The sequence below is a fragment of the Ursus americanus genome, chromosome X (genome assembly GCF_024610735.1).
Source record: "Ursus americanus isolate L20-20 chromosome X, mUrsAme1.1.p, whole genome shotgun sequence".
Classification (NCBI taxonomy): domain Eukaryota; kingdom Metazoa; phylum Chordata; class Mammalia; order Carnivora; family Ursidae; genus Ursus; species Ursus americanus.
Window position 1 is genome coordinate 65,123,760 of NC_142164.1, and position 23,466 is coordinate 65,147,225.

General features: G+C 39.8%; 1 protein-coding gene across 3 annotated transcripts; it reads right to left on the reverse strand.

The window, feature by feature from the left end:
• Positions 1-2,254: 2,254 nt before the first annotated feature.
• ITGB1BP2 (integrin subunit beta 1 binding protein 2) lies at positions 2,255-23,396 on the reverse strand. 3 transcript variants are annotated; one of them, XM_045788778.2, is made up of 11 exons: positions 22,842-23,396; positions 22,557-22,606; positions 22,406-22,462; positions 22,182-22,327; positions 21,383-21,477; positions 21,219-21,277; positions 21,012-21,082; positions 20,791-20,890; positions 20,408-20,521; positions 20,097-20,159; positions 2,255-2,521 (listed from the first exon to the last, which is right to left on the reverse strand). In XM_045788778.2, exons 1-11 carry the CDS (start codon positions 22,912-22,914, stop codon positions 2,450-2,452), a joined length of 900 nt encoding a protein of 299 aa, XP_045644734.1. In that variant the 5' UTR covers positions 22,915-23,396; the 3' UTR covers positions 2,255-2,449. The 3 variants fall into 3 exon arrangements, with proteins under 3 accessions (XP_045644734.1, XP_045644733.1, XP_087715816.1); XM_045788777.2 differs by lacking the exon at positions 2,255-2,521 and adding an exon at positions 19,331-19,733; XM_087859690.1 differs by lacking the exons at positions 2,255-2,521; positions 22,182-22,327; positions 22,406-22,462; positions 22,557-22,606 and adding an exon at positions 19,331-19,733.
• Positions 23,397-23,466: the final 70 nt, after the last annotated feature.

Below are 23,466 nucleotides of genomic sequence, written 5' to 3' on the forward strand. Positions count from 1 at the left end.
GCATGTAAGCTCCATACTCCTTCTCCTACACATTTCTGTACCTTTTCCATCCGGCTGTCCCTTTCCTGAGTTTCAATCCCTTTGTAACAAACTGGTAATCTAGTAAGTGAACTGTTTTCCTGAGTTTTGTGAGCTGCTCCAGCAAATTATCAAAAATAAGAAGGGGGTTATGGGGACCCCCAGTACGTAGCTAGTCAGTCAGGAGCACAAATGACAACCTGGACTTGCAACTGGCATCTGAAGTGGGGCCAGACTTGTGGGACTGAGCCCTTAACTTGTGGGATATGATGCTATCTCCAGGAGACAGTGTCAGAATTGAGTTAAATTATAGAACACCCAGTTGGTATCTGCTGAAACCTGGATAACTGCTTGATGTGGGAAAAACACCCACACATTTGGAATACAGAAGTATTCAATTGGTAGAGGAAACAAATATGTCCTTTTCACACACAACCTGCGAAAACCAACCCATGAAAAAATAGAAAATCTGTAAAGACCCGCGAGTAGTAAGGACTTGAAACAGTAAAGACTTCCCGACAAAGAAAAGCTCAGGACCAGATGGCTTCACTGGTGAATTCAACCAAATATTTAAAGAAGAATTAACACTAGTCCTTCTCTGAGTCTTCCAAAAAATTGAAGAGGAGGAAATACTTCCTAATTCATTCATGAGGCCAGCATCACTCTGATACCAAATCCAGACAATGACAAGAAAAGAAAACTACAGGCCAATATCCCTGATGAACATGGATGTAAAAATCCTCAACAAAATACTAGCAAACTTACTTCAACAGCGTATTAGAAGGATCATATACCACATTCAAGTGGGATTTACCCCTGGGATGCAAGGGTGGTTCGACATATGCAAATCAATCAATGTGATACACCATGTTAACATAATAAAGAATAAAAAATCACAGTCATGGGGCACCTGGGTGGGTCAGTTGGTTAAGCGTCTGCCGCAGGCTCAAGTCATGATCCCGGAGTCCTGGCATGGAGTCCTGCATCGGGCTCCCTGTTGAGCAGGGAGTCTGCTTCTCCCTTACCCTCTGCCTCTGCCTCTCCCCTGCCCGTTTGTGCTCTCTCTCTCAAATGAATAAATAAAATCTTTTAAAAAAATTAAAAAATAAAATTGGTAAATTTCATGTTATACATATTTGGCCGTTAAAAAATATGAAAATAGGAGATCAAGTTCTCATGAATTCTCCCAGGAGCCACTGCTTTTCCGCTTCCCCTAAGCGGCCTGAGGTGACCTCTGAAAACAGCTCGCTATTCGCTTGACCCAGAAAACCCTACGAAATCACACAAATCAAGAGGTTCAAATCTTCGTGTTCACTTTAAAAACACACGTGAAACTGCCCAGGCCATCAAGGGTATGCATATCTGAAAAGCCACCAAGTACCTGAAAGACATCATTTTGCAGAAGCAGTGTGTACCATTCCGTCGCTACCATGGTGGAGTTGGTAGGTGTGCCCAGATCAAACAGTGGGCTGCACACAGAATCGGTGGCCCAAGAAGAGTGCTGAATTTTTACTGCACATGTTTAAAAATGAGAGAGTAATGCTGAACTTAAGGGTTTAGATGTAGATTCTCTGGTCATTGAGCACATCCAGGGGAACAAATCCCCCAAGATGTAGCGTAGAACTTACAGGGCTCATGGGAGGATTAACCCATACATTAGCTCTCACTGCCACATCGAGACAATCCTTACTGAAAAAGAGCACATTGTTCCTAAACCAGGAGAGGAGGTTGCAGAGAAGAAAAAGGTATCACAGAAGAAACTGAAGAAACAAAAACTATGGCCTGGGAGTAAAATTCTGCATAGAATAAATGCAAATAAAAATTTTAAAAAATATGAAATAAAAATAAAGTCAAAAGCCAAAGGAGAAACTCAGAAAATATATTACAACCCATTTGACAAAGGCCTGATTTTCTTAGTATACAAAAAGCTTCTATGAGACAATAAGAAAAATAGAAAACTAGGCAGAGAACATGAGCAATATACACATATATTCACACACACAAAGGAAATACATGTGACTTTGAAGCATATTAGAAAAAAGCTTAACCTTACTCATGATAAAAAGATCATGTTAAAAATACAATGAGATAACACTCTTTTCTAGTAAAAATGTCGATATCAGAAAGTTTGACAATACATTGTTTTGGCAAGGGTGGGGCAAAACAGACACTCTCGTATTTTGTTGTTGGCATTGTAAGCTGGTATAACTTTTGGAAGGCAACTTACCAAAAACTTTTAAATTACATATGCCTTTTTATTGGTAACAGAAAACCCAACTCCAGTAGGCCTAAACAGTGATTTATTGGTTCACACAAATGCAAATTCCAGGGGATGAGAGAATTTTGCCGTTGAGTTGATTCCATGGATCAACAATATCACCAAGGACCTAATTTCTTTCTGTCAGATCTGTCTTCCAAAGTGTGAGCTTCATCATAAATTTGACTTCCTTCTTGGTAGCAAAAGGGCTGTAGCATCTGAAGGCTTCACATCAGCCACACCACACTGTCCAAAAGAAGAGACAAAGTTGGCTTCTGTTATCTATCTCAGAAGAGCAAAGAACAAAACCAAAACCAAAAACCTTCTCCCAAATACTTCAACAAACATCCTCTAACATTTCATTAACTTGAACTGGGTCAATGGCCTATTCCTGAACAATCCCCTGACAGGACAATGGTTTGCATTGATTTTGCTATGGTCTGGGTAGTCAGAACCAATCACTAAGGCATGGGCGATAGGATTACCCTGATTGGGTTACAGGGGTGGTGCACCCCAGCCAGAAGCTGGGGCTGAGATCAATTCCACCCCTTCAAACTTTATGACCACTAAACAATGGGGAAGATGCAGAATGGATGTTGGGCAGGGAATCACACCAGCCACTAACCACTTTGATCCAGGAACCATACTTCTAGGAAATTTATCCTATAAATATACTGGCAGATGTATACAAATAAGTGTGTTCAAAGAGACTGTAATAACAGGATATTGAAAACAACGAAAATGCCTGGCACTGGTCAAATAAATGCTATAAGGATAAAAAAGAAAAGGCACCTGTAAATGTATTATTATGACACAATCTCAAAGATATGTTAAATGAAAAAAGTAGAGTGAATAGCTTGCTGCCATTTGCGGGGGAAAAAAGGGGAGAAGAAATGGATATAGATATATAGATAGATTTTTAAGGGGAAGGGGGAAAGTAAACTTGTTTACATCAAAATATCTACCAGATAAACAGAGATATCCAAACACATATGCACACACATACACCCATTTATATTTGCATATGCATGATTTGCACAGAATGTATCTGGAAGAGTCACAAGAAACCAACAATAGTGGTAGTCTCTGGAAAGGGAACCAGGCGAACTAGAGACTAGGAGTAGGGGTAATATATAACTTTCATTGTATATCCTTTTATATTGCTTGAATTTTCTTACTATGTGCATGTATTTTTAGTTAAAAAATATGTATTAACTACCTGTTTCTATGTGTTATCTGTCAGATTGGCAAAGATAAAAATATTTTTTAATAGTTAGGAAAGATGTTGGGAAACAGGCCCTCATATATATTGTTATTTAATATATTAATACATCCTCTTTGAAGGCAATTTGGCATTATTTATTAAAACTAATAATGCATGGGGCACCTGGGTGGCTCAGTCAGTTAAGGGCCCGACTCTTGATTTCAGCTCAGGTCATGATCCCAGGGTTGTGGGATCAAGCCTCCACGCTTGTGCACAGTCTGCTTGTCCCTCTCCCTCTGCTCCTCCCCCTGCTTGTACATGGTCTCTCTCTTAAACAAACAAACAAAATCTTTAAAAAAACCTAATAATGCACATAATCTTTCACCTAGCACTCACAACACATCTAAGATTTTACCCTACTGATATACTTACACATATTGGCAAAGATGCATGAATAAACATGCAGTGTTTGTAGTAACATAAGACTGACAAAAATAACAAATGTCCATCAAGAGGACTGGTTAACTAAATTATGACATATCCATAAAATGGAAGTTAACTTTAAGAAGGTAGCATTCTACACAGAAATGAAAAAGAATTACTGTTATATTCAACAACAGAGATGAAGCTCACAGAAAATGCTGAATGAAAGAAGTTAGAGGCAAAAGAGTACACCATTTATATGAAATTCAAATATAGGTAAAACTAATCTATGACCATAGAAGTCAGAATGTAGTTAATCTTGGGAGTGGGTAATGACAAAGAGGGAGCACAAGGAGCCAGCCTTCTGTGGTGCTGGAAATGTTCTGTATTTAGACCTGGGGGGAGGTTACATGTTTTATGTATACACATAAAAGTATACACTTAAGATACATGCATTTTACTAAAATGTAAGTTATACCTCAAAACATGAAAAAAAAAGAATAAGGTAGATTATACAGCAATATGGAATGAATTTCAAGACATATTTTTAAGTCTGTATAGTGATATATAGATATCTCTCTCTCTCTCTCTCTCTCTATATATATATCTCCATCCATACACGTATATATAGTACACTGAGAGTAAAGTAGAGGAAGAAATGAATAACCACAACTCTGGTGGGTAAGTGCTGGAGCCAACTTTTGCTCTGAAGTCATCTGATCTCTGGTGGCCTACAGCTTAAGTCTGTTTATTTGTTTATAAAGATTTATTTACTTATTTGAGAGAGACAGAGAGAGTCAGCGGGAAGGTGACGGACAGAGAATCTGAAGCAGACTCCCCCCACGACCCTGCACTGAGTGCAGAGCCCGATGCGGGCTCAGGCTCGGGATCGATCCTACCACTATGAGATCATGACCTGAGCCAAAACCAAGAGTCAGATGCTTAAGCAACTGAGCCACCCAAGATTCAGGAATCCTAAACAGGAAAAAGAAACAATGAAAGAAATCCCCACCCAGATACATTGTAGTGAAACTTCAGAGTATCAAAGAGAATATCCTAAGAGGAGCAAAAGACTTGTTACCTACTTATAAAAGTATACAACACTACCTAAGACATATTCTTGCCCCCAAAAGAAGAAAAAAAAAAACCCTGAATCTAAATCTAATCAAGCCTTAGATCTAATCAATATTCAGGAAATAAAAAGAACAGGGGAACACCACAGGGATGGATTCACTAAAATCCATTCTATAGGAAGCACTACAGGATGAACCAGCCATTTTCTTCAACAAATAAATCCCATGGGAGAAAAAAAGGAGGGGGAGAAGGAAGGGGCACCTATGGATTGAGAGATTTAAGAAACTTACCAACCAATTGCAATGTATAGTCCTCATTTGGAGCCTGACAATCCTTGACAACAAACTCAAAATAAGCACATAAATGTTTATGAGACAATCAGGAAAATGTAAACAGTGACTGTAATATTTGATGATAATTACAGAATTGTGTTGGTTTTATTGCAATGTTTAATAAAAGTCCTTATATTTTAGAGATACATATGAAAATGTTTATGGATAAAATGAAGTAATACAATGTCTGATATTTGCTTCAGAATAACCTTGCTGTGCAGGTGGCAGAACAGGGGTTAGGAGAATATAGATGAAACAAGATTGGCCATGAGTTAATAATCACTGAAGCTGGGTGACAGGAACATGGGGATTCTGTATACTATTCTCTTTACTCTTCTATGTTTGAACTTTACCCAAATGAAAGTAGGAAAAAAAAGAGCTAAAAAGACAAGATAGATTACCTACAAAGAAATGACTGACAGTTGATTTATCAACAACAAAAACTCCACAGGGTCTAGAAGGTGTTCATAGTACGACACTCTTTGTATAAAAAATAACATAGTCACATACATACTTTTTCACATATATTCTTATATCTGCATCGATTTATTTCTGGTAGTTCACATAAAAATTGTTAATGGGAATTGCTTCTCAGTAAGGGAACTGGGAAACTGGGGAATAGAGATGGGCAACTCTTCACATACCCTTCTGCACTATTTGAATCTTTTAGCTTGTGTTTGTAGTACCTTAAAAGTATTTTCTCAGTAAGCTAGGAACAGGAGAATTTATAACTTGATAAAGAGTATAGATAACAACTACAATCATCATACTCAATAGTGAGATATTAGTGACATTCACCTTAAAGTCAGAACAAATCAAGAATATTCACCTGTTTTTATAAATATCACTACTCAACATTGCTCTGTAGGTTCTAGTGAAAACATTAAGACAAAAGAAGATAAAAGTTATAAATATTGTAAAGGAAGAGTCATAAAGTGTCCCTGTTTACATAGGATATATAATCAACTGAGAAATAATTAAAATTAAACAGGAAAAGAATTTGTTTGAAATCAATAACTTCTCTATACAAAAACTTCTCTATATAAAAATATCCGATTAGAAAATAAAATGGGGGAAAAGATCCCATTCATAGTGGTGGAAAAAAATGAGAAATAAATCCAACAAGGAATGTACAAAAAGGGGTGCCTGTCTGGCTCAGTCAGTAAAGCATATGACTCTTAGGGTTTTAAGTTCAAGCCCCATGTTGGATTTAAAGATCACTCAAAAATAAAATCACACAAAAAAGATATGTACAAAACATTTACATGAATAAAACTACAAAATATTGCTGAAGGCTATATGTATGAAGATCTGAAAAAAATAGATGTACAATATTCCTGAATGAGAGGTTTCATAATCGAAAAAAATTTCAAATAACTATCAATTTCCATAACAATCTCACTGGGATTTGGGGAGGTAAGGGTGGGAATACCAGACAAGTTGGTTCTGAAGTTTATCTGAAAGAATATACAGAAAAAGCCAAGACACTTTTAAAAGATAGAAAAAAGATAGAAAAAAGACTTGCCTACCAGATATAAAATTACCATAAAAGGTGTGCTATGCTTCAACAATAGACAAACAGGAGTGCCTGGCTGGCTCACTTGGTAGAGCATGTGACTCTTGATCTCAGGGTTGTGAATTGGAGCCCCACATTGGGTGTACAGATTACTTAAAAAAATTTAAAAAATAAAAAAGAATAGGCAAACATATAAGTGGAACTGAATAGAGAGGCAGTTACATGTGGGAATTTATTTATTTTTTTAAGTAATCTCTACACCCAAGATGGGGCTCAAACTTACAACCCCAAGACGGAGTTCCATGCTCCACTGACTGAACCAGCCAGGCGCCCCTTATGTGGGAATTTAGTATGACAAATACAGCATTTCAGAACCCTTCTGAGACACCACTGAAAGTATACTAATATATAAAATATGTACAAACCCAAAGGACAAAAAGTTCCAGGTGTTCTCTAGAAGCAGGAAAGCCATTTGAGAAACAGTACCTGAAATAGTAGCTAGGAAGAAATTCTGGTCTAGTGCAAAGGATACGGAGCCACCCAGGGGTGCCTGCGTGGCTCAGTCAGTTAAGTGTCCAACTCTCACTCTCAGCTCAGGTCTTGATCTCAGGGTTGTGAGTTCAAGCCCCATGTTGGGCTCCATGGAGCCTACTTAAAAAAAAAAAAACTGAAAAAAAAAAAAAGGATACAGATGAGAAGGGGCAATTTTACCAGTAAAACTATGGAAAGGCTCTAGGATCCAAGACAAAAGAGTATGAGTATGACCCATGGGGCTGAAAACTAAGTTAGTTAGTTGATTATTATTATTATTATTATTATTATTATTATTATTATTATGAGAAGCAGGCTCCCCGCCGAGCAGGGACCCCAGTATGGAACTCAATCCCAGGACCCTGGGATCATGACCCAAGCCAAAGGCAGAAACTTAACTGACTGAGCCACCCAGGTGCCCCTGAAAACTAAGTTTAATTGAAAGTCTGTATATGAATATTCAGTAGAAAAAAAATGCTCACCCTTTGTTTTTTTAAAAGATTTTATTTATTTGAGACAGAGTGCAAGTGGGGGATGGGGAGAGGGAGAGAGAATCTCAAGTAGATTCCCTGCTGAGTGTGGAGCCCCACTTTGGGGCTTGATCCCAGGACCCTGAGATCATGACCTGAGCTAAGATTCAGACGCTTAACCAACTGAGCCACCCAGCCACCCCTCACCGTTTCTTGTAATTAGAGGAAATGCAAAATAAAAATGAGATACCATCATTTGCACATCTGGTTGGTAAATATTTTTTAATTGATAACAAAGTATTGATGAGGGCACTGGGGAAACTGGTACCTCATACATTGCTGGATGGCCATGTAAATTGGAATAGTTTTTGTGGAGGGAAATCGAACAGCACCTATTAGCATTTTTAAAATTTATTTTTAAGTAATCTCTATGCCAATATGGGGCTCAAACTCATGACCCTGAGATCAAGAATCACATGCTCTTCTGACTGAGCCAGCCAGGCACCCCTCTATTAACATTTTAGGTATATAAAAATGTATGTGTCTTCTTTCCAGCAATACCACTTCTAGGAATCTATCTTTAAGAAATATTAGCACAAATAATCAAAGATACATGTAAAAAGATTTTCATTGCTGCATAATTTGTTATAACAAAAAACTGGAAACAACCTAAGTGTCCATCAGTGGGGGAACAGATAAATTATGGCATATATGTATAATCAAGTACTATGCAGCACAAAAAAGAATGTCAGATCTATACATATTGACATGGAAATATCTTCAAGGACTATAAAGTGACATATTTAATGACGAAGCAAGCAATGGAAAAATATTATAGAATGATTTCAAATTGGCCAAAAAGAAAAAACAAATTCCTCTATATGTGTATAGATAGCCACTTAGACTTTTACTATGTCCCTATATGTTATATACCAGTATGTTTGAAATGCATAGAAAATGTTGGAAGGGATGGATACACATCAAAGTAACAGTGACTTCCTCTGAAGGATAAATTTAAGGGTTCAAATATTTTATTTTCCATATTATTCACTTTTGCAGTTTTTGTTTTTTTGAAGATGAAAGTTGAATATTTAAGTGTCACATTAATGAAGATGATACTCAAATCTATTTTCAGTATTGAATTTCTCATGAATTCCAATTTTGCATTTACAATTAACTTCCTGCTAGAATTTCTACTCATATTTTGCCATAATTTCAAACTCACAACTAAAATAAAATTATCAGAATATTCAAATATTAGTTCTAGTTCCTGCTTCTCCCATTTTTGTTAAAAGCACTAGCCTTCTACTTGTTACTTAAACTTGAAGCCTTGGAGCAGTCATCTTATACCATTCCATCCCATAGCAGAAAAAAAAAATCACTAAGTCCAAGGTTTGTTTCTTCTTTTAAATAATATCTTATGTATCTCTTTCCTGTCTATTCTCTGCCACTCTGATTCAGGCCCTTCATTCAACAAATATTTATTGAGCATGTATTATATATGTGCTAGGCAGGTTTAGGTTCTGGGAATAGTGCATAAATACAGACGTATATTCTAGTGAAAGAAATAATGTACAAATAAAAAACCGATTATGCATTAATAGTGTTAACATTTTTATAATGCTAACCCTATACCAGACACTGTAGTAAGCTCTTTAGAAATGTTAACTCATTTAATACTACTAATGACCATAGGATCTAGGCACTGTTATTAATCCCATTTTACGGTTGGGGAAACTGAGGCACACAGCTCTTAAATAGTCTAAGGTCATACAGCTAGTAAGCGGAGGAGTCCAGATTTGAACCCAGGCAGCCTGATGCTATAGTTTGTCTTCTTAACTGTTAATGCTATACTGTTTCTCATTTAAAGTAACGTCAGTTGTGGGCCACCTGGGTGGCTCAGCCGTTAAGTGTCTGCCTTTGGCTCAGGTCATGATCCCAGGGTCCTGGGATCGAGCCCCTCATCAGGCTCCCTGCTCGGCGGGAAGCCTGCTTCTCCCTCTCACACTCCCCTTGCTTGTGTTCCCTCTCTCGCTGTCTCTCTCTGTCAAATAAATGAATAAAATCTTTAAAAAAAATGTTAGTTGATGATAAAGGCTATGGGAAAAATCAAATGGGGTCATGTGATGGTAACGTGGACAGTAGGTGCTAATTTAGAGGGGATGGTCAAGAAAGGCCTCTCTGAGAGGTGATTTTTTTTTTCTTTGTGACAGAATTTGAGCAGTTTGACCTGTAAAGCTTCTCCCTGTGGGTTTTGCTGATTACACAGGCATTGTGCAGTTCCTCTATTTCCTACAAATTGGCAGCTGGATCCAAAGACTAAATCAAACTCGGGTTCCATCTCTTTGGTGTGACTATAGGATGGACACAATGTCCGATGTCTCTTTATAATCTTAGAAGCTGTTGATGCTTACAAGGATTGCCAAAAAGTGATGTTCTGATTTTTTTTTCATTCACTGGAATAGTTTTGTAAACAGACATATCACCCCATCTATTTTGTTACCCAATTCAGATAGGAAAGGCAGGATAAATGCTTGATTCTCTCCCTTTATTGATTATTTTGCAAGATAATGAATTGGTTACCTATCATGAGCTGAGACATGAATGACAAGAAGGAGCCAGCTATTCAAAAACCTGGAAGGAGACTATTCCAGGCAGGGGGATCAAGATATTAGAGGCACTGAGGAAGGAGTGAGTTGCGTAAGTTCAAGAAACACAGAACAGCAAGGCCACATTACTTTCATTCTTACCTGTGGAACTACCTTGTTACAGACTGATTATGTCCCCTTGCAATTCATATATTGAAATCCCATCCCCCAATATGATGGTTTTGGGAGGTAATTAGGATTAGATGAGGTCATAAATAAGATTAGTTCCCTTATAAGAGTCATGAGAGAGCTTGCTTCCTCTCTCTGCTCTCCACCTGGTAGAGGGCCCTCATCACAACTCAACTGTGTTGGCACCCTGATCTCAGACTTCCAGCCTCCAGAACTATGAGAAATAAATTTCTGTTGTTTATAAACTACCCAGTCTATGACACTTTGCCATAGCAGCCTGAACGAAGACATAGCTCTTACATCTATGACTCTCTCCTCCGTTCTTACTACTTAGTCTGGGGTCTTAGCTTTCTCCCATGGACCACTGCCAATTATCTTCAATTATTTTCACTGCCTCCAAGTATCTCTTCCATCCTACTCAATTAACTCCTCACTCACCAAAAGTTTTCAATTCAGTATATAACTATTTTTGTTGATAATGCATCTATAATTTTATTACAGATGTCACTGGCAAAATAGGATTCATTTATTGGAGGGAGGTGTTTGCTAGAAAGTATTGCTGGAACACCAAAGAACACGGGCTTTGTAGTCAAGACCTAGATTTGTGTCTCAGGCTCTGACACTGGATAGTTGCGTGACCTAGGGAAAATTATGTCACCCCCCCCCGAAGCTCAATTTCCTCATGTTTTATAAAAATGATAATAAGGGCGCCCAGGTGGCTCAGTTAGTTAAGCGTTTGCCCTTGCTCAGGTCATGATCCCAGCATCCTGGGATGGAGTCCCGCCTGCGAGCCCTGCCCGAGTTGGAGCCTGCTTCTCCCTCTCCTCCCAGCTTGTGCTCTCTCTCTGTCTCTCTCTCAAATAAATAAATAAAATCTTTTAAAAATTATAATAATGCTTTTAATATAGTGTTGTGAGAATTAAATATATATTCTCATTTGAGATACATGTATATATTATATAGAGACAGAAAAAAGGTAACAGAACAGACAGATTTATTACAGTGCTTAGATCACAGTAAAGGCTCAATAAAGAGTAGTTTAATTTTTTGCTACTCCTCCCACCACACCTCTTGCAGAAGCTCCAATTTCAGTGATGAATTCCACCTTAAAACCCAGTCATTGCTAAGAGCTGTTCTAGAGCCATTTGAGAATATCCAAAACCTAAGGACCCCAGTGGAGTCCTAGAAGGGTCCCTCTGACAAGCCTATCTGGGAACCAATGAGGCCTTTGGTTAATCACTCATATCTCACATTGATGTAACACTTCTCCAAACAACTTTTATGTCTCTGATCTCTTCAACTCTAACCTCAGTGGAACCCCCACGTACTTTACCTCTCACTTCAACTAGATCAGTTATTATCTCCCAGTTACACCAGATTCAGAGTTATTGTCTTTAAGATCCTGACTTCCACTGTCCCCTTTCTTCCTTTCTGCTCCCCAAATCCCAGAACACCGCTACAGGGAGAACCAAGCAGACCAATTTAAATTCATGCTGTCCAATTTCAACTTGGCCCTTGCAGCTGCTCAGCAACTCCTTTATTTGTCTCATACGTTCCCTGGCACTCTCCCCACAGAGGCTGTTCCAGACCCTCCTCATTCTACTCAATCTCCCTGCTTCTACTTCTACGGAATTCATAGTAGACACTTTCATCAGATTAACTGTCCCTCCTGCAACAGATCAATAATATCTTTCTCCCTTCAAGCCCTGTCCTCTAGCCATCCAATTCCCTTCCCGGAAAAGCAATCAGTATTCTTTTTTTAAGGTTTTATTTATTTATTTAGAGAAAGACTCTCAAGCAGACTGCGTGCTGAGGGCAAAACCTGATGAAGGGCTCAATCCCTACAACCCTGAGATCACGACCTGAGCCGAAACCAAGGGTCAGATGCCTAACTGACTGAGCCACCCAGGCGCCCCAGGCAATCAATATTCTTGATCCCTTATTTATCCTTTTAGAGATATTTTATGATTCTACAAGCAAAAATATGGAAAACAAAGAACTTGCACTGGTCATTAAAGATAAATAGGATTTGGATATGTGGGGACAAAGGAGATGGTATTCCAAGCAGAGGAAACATCCAGGGCAAAGGCACAGAGGTGAGGATGAATGGATAAGATATATTTAGAAAACAGGGTATAGCAAGTAGAGTAATCCCCTGAGAAATAATCCCAACTGCTGCCTCAAGTACTACATCTCCTTTTCCAGTTCTGACTTCAGCCTGATCACCACTTCCTTGCCTGTCTCGCTCTACATACCAGAAGAGTGGAAATCTGACACTGCACGGCCCCTCACCCATCCCATCTTGACTGGACCTCCGTTACTATTTATTGAGCTCTGACCCCAACCATCTGTTTCAGTACTGCTAAAGAGTCCTAGCTCTTTCCTGAGTCACTTGCCAAGCCAGACACCTTCCACTTCTTTGGTCACATGGACTATTTCCCCACCCCACTGAAAACAGGACAATGAATATAGAAGATGCATTGTACAGGGGCGCCTGGGTAGCGCAGTCGTTAAAAGCGTCTGCCTTCGGCTCAGGGCGTGATCCCGGTGTACCGGGATCGAGTCCCACATCGGGCTCCTCTGCTATGAGCCTGCTTCTTCCTCTCCCACTCCCCCTGCTGCGTTCCCTCTCTCGCTGGCTGTCTCTCTGTCACATAAATAAAAAAAAAAAAAAAAAAAATCTTTAAAAAAAAAAAAAAAAAGAAGATGCATTGTACAAACACTGATTTTACCAATATATACAACAGAGGTCAAGGAAACATTTTAAACTCTACAGCAGAGATGCAATCAGCAAAACCCAGACTGTGTGCGGGAACGTACAACTTGATCTCTGGGTCATGAGTTTAAGCCCCACAGTGGGTGTAGAGCTTACTTAAAAAAACAGATAAAAGTGACATACAACACATATCCACCAGTCACGGTGTGTAGGCTTTATTTGGATATTGATTCAAACAAAAAAGCTGTAAAAAAATTCTTTTGACATTTATGAAACTATTGGAAATTTAAATACTGATTGGCATTTAATGATACTAAAGGGAATATTATTGCTTGTTTATGTGTGTTAATGGTATTACAACTATGATTTTTTTTAAAAAAGGATCCTTACTTCTTAAAGATACATACTGAAATATTTAAGTATGGAATGATATCATGTCTGGGATATGTTCCAAAATAATATGGAAAGAAGGAAATAGATGATATGAGTGTGTGAGACTTGATACTAGTTGAAGCTGAGTGTTTGGTAAATGGGGATTCATTATACTATTCTGTCTACTTTTGTACATGTTTTAAATTCTCTACAAAAGAAGCTTTAAAACAATGTTATTGAATTGTCAAGTATCTCATGAAAGTGTGTGTATTAGTCTGAAGGAGTGGAACAGGAGGAGTTGGAATTTGAGAAGAGGAAGGTCTGTCAAGAGCCTCTGTGGGGAGAGTGCCAGGGAACGTATGAGACAAATAAATGTGTTGCTGAGCAGCTGCAAGGGCCAAGTTGAAATTGGACAGCATGAATTTATATTGGTCTGCTCGGTTCTCCCTGCAGCAGTGTTCTGGGATTTGGGGAGTAGAAAGGGAGAAGGGGACAGTGGAGGCAAGGATCCCGGAAATAGTAACTCTGAATCTGGTGTAAGAGTTGTTTGGAAAGGTGTTATATCAGTGTGAGATACCACCGATCCACTAAGTGCTTCACTGGTTCCTAGACAGGCTTGTCAAAGGGACTCTGCTAGGCTAGAGTGGCCTGGTATATGCTTCTCTCCTAAGACCCATCTTCTAAGACCCCAGTTGGGTCCTTAGGTTTTGGATATTCTCAAATAGCTCTAGGACAGCTCTAAGCAATGACTGGGTTTTAATCAGTTTTAATCAGTAGCTATGTTAAAAGCTATTTCCTGCCCTGAGTCTTGGTTTCCTCATCTACAAACATTTGGGATAATAATACCTACCTCACAGAGCAGGTGTGAGGATTAAGTAAAATAATGTGGGTAGAAGTGGTTAGCGCAGTGGCATTCTATACATGATGCTTTATTCCTTCAGCAGGTGAATACAATCTCCCTTAATCCTAGAGCTGAGACAATGGTATGTTAAATATGTTATCACTTTGTGGACTAGCAAAACCTGACTGTCAAGAAACTCCTATTTTCTTACTGAAATATTATAAAATTGGATATTGAAGTGTCCGTCCTCTCCAAGAGAAAAAAAACACCCCAACTTTCCTAATAGTCTGAAGTGAAAGCTTTTGGTGAAGAGTAAAGGGAGTAATAGTAGTACTAATAATAGCAAACCCTTATATAGTACTTACTATATATGCCAAACACTGTTCTAAATACGTGTTAGCTATTATTACTGTAAAATACAAATATGGACCTCAAAGGAAAGATATGACCTAGAGATAAAAATGTGTGAGTCATCTGCACGTGGGTGGTATTTGAAGTCATGGGCATAACTGAGAATGTCTAGAAGAGTTATATATAAGAGAGCAAAACTAGGGCTAAGTCCTGAGGAACTTCATCATTCGATGGCCAGGTAGAAAACGAAGAGCCTGCAAAGGAGACTGAAAGGAACGGCCAGAGAAGTAGGAGGACAACGAAAAGGAGCCGTGGGTCATAGAAGCCAATGTACTGAGTGTATTTCAAGGAAGAAACCATCATGAGTGTCAATTTTTGCTTGTGAGATCAAGTAAGACAAGGACTAAAAAGTATCCATTGGATTTAGTGACTTGATGGCCCAAAGTGACCTTATCACCATAGACTGAGTGGGCTGGGAGTCAGATTGAAGTGTGTTTTGAAGGGAGTAGGAAGGTGGAAATAGAAAATGAATAGTTATTTCAAGAAGTTCACTTATAAAGAAGAGAAAGGAGTTAAGTAGCAGTTGGAAAGGGTTATGTAGTCAAGGGAAATTGTTTTTGTAAAATCGGAGACTTGAGCATGTTTAAATGTCAATGAAAATATCCAATGAGAGGGAAAGGTTGAATAAACAGGAGAGAGAAAGGATAATCAACAGTGTAAAATTTCTGGGAAGGTGTGAGGCAACAGGATACAAAGCACAATGGGAAAAAATGAGAAGTGTAAAGGAGGTAAGGAGAGGATTTGTGCTAATGTGAACAGATATGTACATCTGATGGTGGAAGTAGGGAAGTAAATGAGATAATGCATGCAAAGCACTTAGCATAGTGCCTGGCAGGTTAGTTTATATGAGAAACGGTAGCTATGGTTATTGTTGTTGTTATTATTATTAATGTTATGCACCTGCTTGAAACTTTCTCACATTTCAGGCTTTGGACTATGTAAAATAAGTACACTACTTTATTAATTCTGTAAACTTGAAATTTTATAGATCAAGTTTATATACAAGGGTTACTTGAACTTTTTGATTCCTCACCTTCATCCTCTCCAGGAATTCTGTGTAGTTGCTGGTCCCCTGATTTTGATAAGATAGAAAAAATTTGTATGTTTAAGATTAGTGCACTTTCTGCACTTTTCTATATGCATTCTACTCCTCTAATTTTTTTTAATGTCCATCAAAGCCCTTATTGATGTCAACTCACCTACAGAAAAATGACATTAAAAGTAAACTGTTGCCAGGGTTTGAAAGGACCTGAAAGGTTCAGGTCAAGGGGGAAACTTTATTTGCACTTCGAATCCGCAGCATGAGAGCAGAGAAATGAGCCAGAAATGCTGAATATCCTGGAAGTCCAGGAAGCCCCTTTAACTCTGATCAAACTTCTCTGTGAGGCAGAGATGCATTCCCTGGATGCATTCTCCAGTATCCCCTAATCTTGCCTCAATCTCCAAATCCTCAGCCATGCTGTCCTGTGACCCCTTACCTCTGCTGCCCATGTCCGTTCCCCCACCTCCATCTTACTTCTAGCTCCTAATGAGACCTTATGTTCCTTGAATCTGAACTGAGAGAAAAGGGTGCTATGAAAAGAATTTGAGATCATTTTGAGGCTTGATGAAGCTTCCTGGTGTGAAGTTTTTTAGAGTTTGAATCTCCCAGATTCTTGGCTACCATGTTGAGAGAGTAAGGGAGACTCAAGAAAGAGATTATCACTCCTCTGATTAAGAATCTACATTTTAGGGGCACCTGGGTGGCTCATTTAAGCATCTGCCTTTGGCTCGGGTCATGACCCCAGGGTCCTGGGATCGAGCCCTGCATTGGGTTCCCTGCTCAGCAGGGAGTCTGCTTCTCCCTCTCTCTCTGTCCCTACCCCTGATTGTGCTATTGCTCATGCTCTCTCTTTCTCAAATGAATAAAAAATCTTTAAAAAAGAGTCTACATTTTAAAAAGGCCTATATTGCCTTTCTCGTTTTCTAAATTTTATTTTATTTAAATTCAATATAGTGTGCTATGAGTTTCAGAGATAGAGTTTAATTCTCTCTTTTAAATCATGTTCAAAATCCTTCATCTAGAATTTTCGCCTCCTCCCCATCTAGCTACACTCAACTAACTTTTTTGTTCCCTCCCTTAAACATGTCCTCTGTCAGATACGTTAGCAGTTGTTACAAACAGCAAAGGGACTAAGCTTGGAAAGAGTCTAAAAAGGAACATTTACTTTTTACTCTACATACTTCTGCACTGAGTATTTTACAGTGACAATGAACTACTCCTGGAATTTAAAATAAAATACAAAAAGTAAAACAAAACACCTTCCAGCCTCAGCTTGGCTCTCCCCACTCTTCCATACCCATGCAAATTTCTCATTCCTACAAATTTCCATTCAAAACGTGTTTCTTAACCCTTACATTTTTGGTCAATTGATTTTCAGCCAGGGTGCCAACACAATCCAATGGGGACAGAATAGCCTTGCTCAACAAATGGTGCTGGGACAACTAGATATCCATATGCAAAAACATAAAGTTGGACCCTTACCTCATGCCACATACAAAAAATAACTCAAAATGGATCAAAGACCTAAATGTAAAACTATAAAACCCTTAGAAAATAAAGAAGCGAATCTTCTTCATGACCCTGAATTAAGCAGTGGTTTTTTTGGCTATGACATCAAAAATATAAGCAACAAAAGAAAAGATAAATTAGACTTCATAGAAGTTAAAAACTTTTGTGTACTAAAGGACACCATCAAGGAAGTAGAAAGACAAAACAAAGACTGGGAGAAAATATTTCGAAGTCATATATCTGACAAGAGCCTTGTCTCCAGAATATATTAAAATAAAACTCTTACAGGGGTGCCTGGGTGGCACAGCGGTTAAGCGTCTGCCTTCGGCTCAGGGCGTGATCCCGGGGTTGTGGGATCGAGCCCCACATCAGGCTCCTCTGCTATGAGCCTGCTTCTTCCTCTCCCACTCCCCCTGCTTGTGTTCCCTCTCTCACTGGCTGTCTCTATCTCTGTCGAATAAATAAATAAAATCTTAAAAAAAAAAACCTCTTACAACTCAATAAAAAGACAACCTAACAAATGGGCAAAGGATTTGAAGAGACATTTCTCCAAATAAGAACACAAATGGCCAATAAGCACATGAAAAGATGTTCAACATCATTAGCATTGGGGAAATGCAGTTAAAACCATAATGAAATTCCATCTTCATACCCATAAAAAAAGGACAAATAACAAGCGTTATTGAGGATGTGGAGAAACTGGAACCCTTACAATGCTGATGGGAATGTAAAATGGTACAGCCTCTTTGGAAAACAGTCTGGCAGTTTCTTAAAAGGTTAAAGTTACCATTTGACCCAGAAATCATACTCCTAGGTATATATCCAAGAGAAGTGAAAACGTAAGTCCACATAAAAACTTGTATACAAATGTTCATAGGAGCACTATTTAGAATAATGGAAACAACCCAAATGTACCTCAATTGACAAAATAAACATAATGTGGTATATCCACATAATGGAATATTATTCAGCCATAAAAGGAATAAGTACTGATACATGTTACAAACATGGAGGAACCTTGAAAACATTATGCTAAGTGAAAGAAGCCTCTTACAAAAGACCACATATTATACGATTCCAGTCATATGAAATATCCAGAACAGGTAAATCCATAGAGGCAGAAAGTAGATTAGTGGTTGCCCACAGCTATGAGTTTGGGGGGGGGGGACACTGGTAGTGACTGCTAATGGGTACAGGGTTTCTTTTTGGAGTGATGAAAATTGATTGTGGTTGCACAACTCTGAGTATACTTTAAAAAAAAAAAACGCTGAATTTTACACTTTAAGCCGGTGAATTGTATGGTATGTGAATTTTATCCCAACAAAGCTGTTCAAAATGTTCTTTCATGGAGCTTTCCCTTTCTACTAGAGTCCACATTAATCGCTCCACTCTCTCTCAACTCCTATAGCTCTTTATAGTGCACAATTTAACACTCAGTTAAACTACCTGATAATGTTTATTATTATTTCATGTAGATTGGTCTGTCAGCCAGACTATAATTTTCCTGAAAGGAATAAATCAGTCTTCTGTTTCTCAGATAGCTCTAAACTGACAGATGAATCACTGGAAAAAAAATAAAAATAAATAAAAATGAAAAGTAAAAAAAAGAATTTAAATGTTACGGCTCTTACTGAATATTAAAAAAAAAAAAAAAGACAGCTCTAAACCACCTAACACACAACTGGGCACACAATAAGTACTCAGTAGATTACCTGGTGATTGTAAAGAACAGATTGAATGTACATGTGCTTGTTTTCACACATGTGTGTTAAAGACACACAGAGGTTGGGGGGAATGAATACAATCTTAGATAGTGAGGTGAGAGAACGACACTATGTGAAACTGCAGAATACAAGATTTATTTAAGGGAAAAAACAGCACGGTTTGGACACTTTTGTTCTCCCCTCCTTCAGCCTGCTTCTGCTCAATGACACCACATGGCCAACCATATCCTGGTCTCTGAGATTCTAAGGGAACCACTGAGGTCCTATCTAGATACTTGACTGGTGTCACTATTCCCCCATTACTTCCTCCTCTTCCTCCTCCTCTGTCCAGCTCAGATCATCATCTGAATCCTCAGATTCTTCCTCCTCCATCTCTAACCCAACCCCTGCCTTAGCCTTCTCAGCTAGTGCATCAGGGTGCTCCAGCTGGGCCCAGGATCCTGGGTCAGCCTTGACCAAGGAGATTTCAACCCGAGATGGCATCAAGGAGACAGAGCTCTGCTCCACGTTTATGACCTGAGGAGGAGGAAAAGATAGAGGAACACAGAAGAAGAAGAAAATGAGGAAATCAAACGGATTGGGGTCAGGGTGGGGTGGTAATGAATGACAAAGAAAAATAAACAAATGTAAGGTGGGTCAACAAGATAGGGGAGAAATAAAACAATACAGTAAGAAAGAAAGAGGAAAGGAGGAGGAGAAGGAGATGGGGAGAGAAAAAAGGGAGAGAAAGGGGGAGAAAGAATATCAAAGCAAATGAAGAGAAAACCTCCACTTTCCCACTATAATTCCTTCCCTCAAGACACCCTCTATTCATTCCAGTCTGGTCCTTCTTTTCACCCCATCTTCCTCCCCCTCCTGTGCCCCTTAATCTTCACTTACCCCCCAGAGCTTCATCTGTGCCTGGAACACATGGTTACCATCAAAGACAATGTGGACATGAAGCTGAGAGAAAAGAATTACAGGGGTAGTAACAATCCCAGAAGGTCAGAACAAGTTACTGCAACAGAGAACCAGGCCAGAGGTGTGAGCCCTACATCCACAGGTCAGCCTGATAGCCCTGACCTCCTAGCTCTACTTTCCTCTCAGGGGACTATGAAGCCCAAATGTTTGCTGCATACAGCAACTCTGCCTGTAAAATTGTATTGTCACCCAATTCATCAGCCTCCCATCCAGCATCAGACATTCCTCACCTCAGTTTGACTGGCCTTCACCCAGTTGAATGCAGGAAGTGGAATCTGGCCATATACAGTCACCACCACTAAGGAATCTGTCTGGTGCCAATCATGACGGCAAGACGCTGGCAGCTAAAGAGAAGATGTGAAATATGTGTGGTAAGAATGAACTCTTAACCCAAGGGAAGTTCTCAGGTGTGTCGAGAGAAGAGACATAGAATCTCAGAAAGATTAATACTACTTCATATTGCAAAGCCTCCGGGCTGTTGAGGATAAGGAGCGGAATCTTATTTGGTCTGTACAAAAGGGAGGAGATAGAGAGCTTGGCCATGAGGTACAAGGAGGGGAAATTATTTCTGGAATTGGGTTCTAATCAAAAGTTCGGGAAAGTTGGGGCTTACCTGCTTCCCCCAGTCATGCCTACCAACTCTGCATCCTGGCTGTGCCAGGAATGCCCCAAAATCCAGGGTCTGGATGCCACAACAGCTCCAAGACTTCATCCTGAGGTAGGAGGATAATTCAACTGAATCTCCCTTCCCCTCCCCATGAGCCCCCACTCCCACCTTATGATCAACAGTGGGAGAAACTGGTCTTATAGACCCTACCCCGTCCCCTCTCTCACCCCTCATGGAATCGAGGTGCTCCTGGGTGGTAGGTACAAGGAGTAGCATCACTCTCAGGGCCTTGGTAAACCTAAGATGGGTAAAGGAGAATCAGAAGAATCAGGTCATTCTGAAGTATACCCCCACACAGCCTCATAGCTATACTGTCATCCCAGGTATAGCATTTCTCAGCCATATGCTTGCACCCTCTATAAACTCTCACTCACAGCATCGCATCCTGGATTCTGGCAGCTGGAACCAGTCCGGATCAGACTACTGTCAAGTCCTGGGCAAAGGAAACAAAGTCAGGAACCTATCTATTCCCTCCACCTAATTGCCACGTTCACTAAATTCCAGTCTGCAAAGCCTGTCCTACTAAGGACCCACTTACCTGCTCCAGGTTCCTGGTGCAATTCCTTCTGTTCCAATGCCATTTCCAGGGCTTGGGATATATTTAGTGGAAGCGGCTTTGGAGGCAACTCTGACCTAGGGGATACAGGTGGGGTAATTTAGTTCTGATCCATTAACAATGATCAACAGCTCCAACACTCCTACCAGTGATAATGGTGTCAAAGAAATCTGGTGAAAGTGGGGGCAGGGTTGGAAAAGTTGGGTAGCAACTCCATTGCCAATTATCTTCTTTATGGACATCCCAAGTCCCTGAAACCCGGGGGAATCCCTGGGGCTTTTTTGCCTATCTACTCAGTTGCTCTCAATCTAACATTTCTCTGCAGAACTGCATCATATCCTTATCCTCTTCTAATTGTGGACCTAACGTGACTTTCTGCTGTTGCTCATGCCATTTTCACAAAATTAATTTATTCTCTACAGCCTCTTGGCTGCCAATACTGCATCTTTTTCTTGATGTAAAACTCACTTTAAAGCTTTTTTCCAAAAAGAAAAAAAATCAAGTCATTATCAACAATCTTTCTTGTATTATAACTGCGTATGTATGTATGAGGGGCTACCTACTCTATTGACTCTAAATACCTATCCCATCACCCCCACACCAACCTTAAAGCAAAGACATTATTTCTGGATACAAATTTCCCCTACGGTATAAAATATACACAAAACCCTGACACTTGGCCCTCCTCATATCCCTAGTCCCCAAACACCAGTGACCCATTAATCACTTCTAGGAAGCTCCATGAATGTAGGAAAAAACCCAGGGACTTCCTCCTCTTTACTTGGGCCTCTCCCGACGCAAAGTTTCTGCTGACTTTGGAATCGTATTCAGAGGTTTTTGCTCCTGAAGTGAACTGCTTGTGGCAGGCACCTCAGGTTGAGGGGCCTCAGGGAGCTTCTCAGCACAGTGTGGTCCCACAGTACAGCCCTAGTACAGATAAGGAAAGAAGGATTAGGGATAGAATCCTTCTGTTAGGGACAGAATTCAAGCAAGTAGATAATTTACCTTGATGTTTAAGAACTCAGAGAAATCTACAGTTCGCTTCCGGCAGCAGGACCAACCCTGGTAACAAAAGACCCAGCTTAGCTTAAGAGTCCTGGGTGTATTTACTTCCTTTGGGAAATGCTCTTGCTGTCCCCTCCTGCCTACTCCTCACCTTAAGTGCATCATGGAAGATTGGGACCCCAGGGTGATGGCAACAGGAATCTGTGGATACCAGCACAACGATCAAGGTAACTATACCAGATATCACTTCTCTTACTTCTTCCCCAGATTTATATGCTCATGGTTTTTCTTTAGAATATAAAAATAAGATTGAAGACCACCCAGACCAATTTAACTAGGGCAGATACACTACATTTCTCTGCTCCTCTAAGACTGCCCACAGCTGACCACTCCCCCAGCACTCACAAAGCCCCCTGGCAAAATCAGAATTACTCACCAGGAAGGTTGGCATTGGGGTCAAAGTGCTGCCCACAGCCTTTGTTATGGCAGAGTAGAGACATGGAGGACATTGGTAGAATTACTGAAAGGGTATTTCAAGGAGTCTGGCTGCCGAGTGGGGAACACCTCTTAAGTCTGGAGGCTTTTAGCTGCCTACAAGGGCCAGCTGTTTCTATCTTTAGTTCAGGAGGCGTACACCTCCTAACATGGGCAAGGGAACTTCAGTTGGTCTTCTCAACCAATAGGAGAGAGCTCAGGAGCATTTTAGCTCTGGGGCTCAAGAAAAAAGGATCAGGCAGAGTAGGGCTTGGAACTTGGGTGAGGTCAGCTAACCACTGCTGAGACAGTTTTAGATTTACCAGGCCAATTCCAAGCCTCTGACATACCAGCAGCTGCTCAGAAATGAATCCCAATTTTGAGACCCCTCCCAGCTCAACGAAGGTACCCCAGTTCCTCCAGCTCGATTTCCTCTTTCAAAGCAGCAGCTTTCCTCTCATTCTCATTGCTTCTGTGTACCACCAATAGCACCAATTTTTGTCAACCACGTAAGCCACAGTATGCATCTAACCTCCCCAAGTTTGCCTAAATGGGTGATTCATACTTTTGAGCAAAAGATAATAATA

What these genes read in the sequence shown, in the direction of transcription:
- ITGB1BP2 (XM_045788777.2), bottom strand. Translation starts at nt 22,914, where the DNA reads ATGTCCTCCATGTCTCTACTCTGCCATAACAAAGGCTGTGGGCAGCAC. An exon ending in GCACCAGGAACCTGGAGCAG is followed by an intron (nt 21,278 to 21,382) that starts GTAAGTGGGTCC and finishes TCCTTTGCCCAG; the next exon opens with GACTTGACAGTAGTCTGATC. An exon ending in AGAATCCAGGATGCGATGCT is followed by an intron (nt 21,083 to 21,218) that starts GTGAGTGAGAGT and finishes TACCCATCTTAG; the next exon opens with GTTTACCAAGGCCCTGAGAG.